The 3,186-nt window shown below is 34.6% G+C and overlaps 1 protein-coding gene across 1 annotated transcript; it reads right to left on the minus strand.

Moving 5' to 3' along the window:
• Positions 1–958: 958 nt before the first annotated feature.
• LOC127112549 (protein MAIN-LIKE 1-like) lies at positions 959–3,180 on the minus strand. Its single transcript, XM_051046369.1, has 3 exons — positions 3,115–3,180; positions 1,169–1,765; positions 959–1,009 (listed from the first exon to the last, which is right to left on the minus strand). Exons 1-3 carry the CDS (start codon positions 3,178–3,180, stop codon positions 959–961), a joined length of 714 nt encoding a protein of 237 aa, XP_050902326.1.
• Positions 3,181–3,186: the final 6 nt, after the last annotated feature.

Raw genomic sequence — 3,186 nt, forward strand, 5'->3', positions numbered from 1 at the left:
GTTAACCAAAATCATTGGGTTCAGGTACATATTTTATTTTAAATGACTTACTATTTTAATTATTTAACTTAGTTCACTTTATTAAATATATGTTATAATTATTGTTATCAGGTAAACATGAAAGAGGGGTTTTCGTTGCCACCGGTCACATTAGATTGGAAGAAGTTTCGTTGACCAGCAGCAACGACTTGGATGTTAGGATTTGCAAAACGTCTACAACATTGGAAATTACTTAGGCCTATATTAGCATGAATCTGTAATCAAAACATGAATATTATATTATAAATATTATATTATGAATATTATGTCAGTTTTAATACATTCAGTTCCAAAAGTTAATACATAAATCAATGTGAACAAAAATTTGCAAAGCTTCAAATAAATCAACAAACTACAGATCTTCCTCTTCGGCATTAACTTGTCTCAAATAACGATGAATCAATGTAGAAACACGAGCCCAATTAGGACCAGGTGGTCCTGCTTCGTAAACATGAACTGTCACCTGTGTTGGTCCATCATGATGGGGCGGGACCAAACGAGGATGCGAAACACAATAATACCACTATAGGTATCCATCTTCTATATCAGATGGAGTGGTGGTCAATGTTATTGGACGGATCACAGCAACAACGCTTTGATGGTAACCAATCCAATCAACATCAATATCATTAGTCATCATACAATCAGGAGGTGGGGATGGAACATACTGTCTGTACCCGGACTAACGTATACATCTGTCAGGAAAGTATGGAACAACTGTGTCACCCCACTTCAAACACCCCCTGTACAGACATAACTCATCAAACTGACTTCATCCTCTATGATCCTCAAATGGACGCCATATGATGTCGATAGGTGTCAGCTCGTCCAAAATAGTTCACAAGTCATCCACCTTCAGGACTCCTTGCTTATATGATCATCTCATCCCTCGAGGAAGACCATAATTATCAACTGATTTCTAATTCTCTCCTCTTTTTCCAACAGTTGGAAAGTACTCGTGAATCCAGCACTGTTACAATATAAAAATATAATAAACAAAATAAATGAAATTAACATACTTTATAAAATAATTAACACAAATAAACAAAATTAAATTAAATACATGTAGGAGAGTAGGATATCCACCGAGCTTCTTGCAACTGAACATGGACGTATCTCCAAAGGTAACCAATGCAGTTGCTCCCCAACTGTATCCCGGACATCTATCTAAGTTCGTAATCAGTAAGAGATATCGTGCCTCGACAAGTGTAAAAGTCTTGTCGGCAAAAATTATGGAACCCACCAACATCAACAAATATGCTCTAGTCGCATATGTCCATATAGAAGCAGCTTTATGATGTACGAATAAATCGTATAACAACTCCACATTATAATAAGAACTCATGCAACTACGAACATGTCTCTGTGCCTCACTCTGTGACACTCCTAAGTAGTCAACAACAAGTTCAACAACAACTTCTTCAGTGACATCTTGAGGACTCCATAACACACCCCTGATGGGCAAGTGAAGCAGACAAGAGACGTCATCCAAAGTAATGCTCATCTCACCAAACGACATGTGAAATGAAGACGTCTCTAGATTCCATCTCTCCACAAATGCGGATATAAAGTTTGTGTCTATCTTCGTTAAACTAGTTCTTTGGAGTGAATATAACCCAGACCTAGAAACCCAACTGTCCATCTGTTGTGGAAGAGCTAGTGGAAGCCTCGATGTCAACTTAAGTCCGTGTCCAACAACCTTCAAATCTTTCTTCGGACCTATCTCCTGAAAACAATTAAAACACATGTTATAAAACACAATATAAAATATTCAAATATTACTCAATTAAAGCACATTTTTCCGATTAATGTTCAAAATCGTAAGTCTTGTACAAAGAGTTCTAGTATGTTGTTTGTGAACCGGAAGACTTACTCTATGAGTTCCGATTTACAATGGTAAAATGTTGTTCTGAAAGTCTTGAAGCGAAAATGAAGTAAAAACCAATTTTTTTCAGAAATATAACCTATTTATGGGGTATGAGGTAAAATTTTCGTCTTTTAAACATGAAGTTTAACTTCAGGGGCGAGGGGTTTGTTGGAGTCAATGTAGATTGTAAAGGCCAGAACTACTTCTTTCGAATGTGTATTCTCCTTGTAATATATAAAGGAATGTCATAACTTTTAATTTAATTTTTATTATTCTTTTATAATCCACATGGATTTTATTTATTTTATTTTAAATTTTTTAAAAAATATTAATTTCTTTTTTAATTTTTTTCATTTATAGTTTGTGAATGATGAATTTCCTCTCACACTCACACCATTCCCCACGCCTTTTTCCTTCTTCTTCCTCCATGAAATTCACCAATACATAATCCTAATATCTCCATGATAAACTTTGTTCGGGGCACCGTTGAGAGTGTCGACTTTTGGTTATCCGTGTGTTGTTTTAGTTGGATGACGATTCTTTTCGTGAAGCAACTTAAAGTGAACGAGGTATTGCGTAATTAAATAAATTGATTTTTTAGAAAATTTATTAAATACTCATTTTATAAAATGTGATTATCAGTTAAACAAGTTAAAATCGAAGATTGTTATACTTATTCGTCAGTCTTAGGCTGATTTATATAGTGAAGATACAATTATTACAATTGATTTTCTCCTTAATGGAGAATTAAGAAAATAAAAGTAGTATTAAGGCAATAATAAAATCGGAAATAATATATTTTCCAACACCCCCCTCAAGTTGGTGCATAGATATCTATCATGCCTAACTTGTCTATCAAATATTCAAAAGTAGGTCTTGCCAAACTTTTTATCAGGATATCTGCAGTTTTCTAACTTGAAATCACGAAGGGTAGACATATGATTCCCACATAACTTCTCCTTTATGAAATGTCGATCAATATCGATATGCTTTGTTCTGTCATGTTGAACTGGATTATGAGCTATGCTAATAACATCTTTACTATTAGAGTATAATTTCAATGGAAGCTCAATTTTCATCTTAAGTTCTTCTAGGACTCTAAGGATCCATAATCCTTCACAAATACCTTGATACATATCTCTAAACTCGACCTCTGCACTACTCTTGCTACAACTCCTTGTTTATTCTTGCTCCTCCATGTCAATTACCCCAAACATATGCACAATATTCAGAGATTGATCTTTTATCTGTGACTGAACCTTCCCAATCGACATCGGTGA

This window comes from Lathyrus oleraceus, unplaced genomic scaffold, assembly GCF_024323335.1.
Source record: "Lathyrus oleraceus cultivar Zhongwan6 unplaced genomic scaffold, CAAS_Psat_ZW6_1.0 chrUn0155, whole genome shotgun sequence".
NCBI classification, from domain to species: domain Eukaryota; kingdom Viridiplantae; phylum Streptophyta; class Magnoliopsida; order Fabales; family Fabaceae; genus Lathyrus; species Lathyrus oleraceus.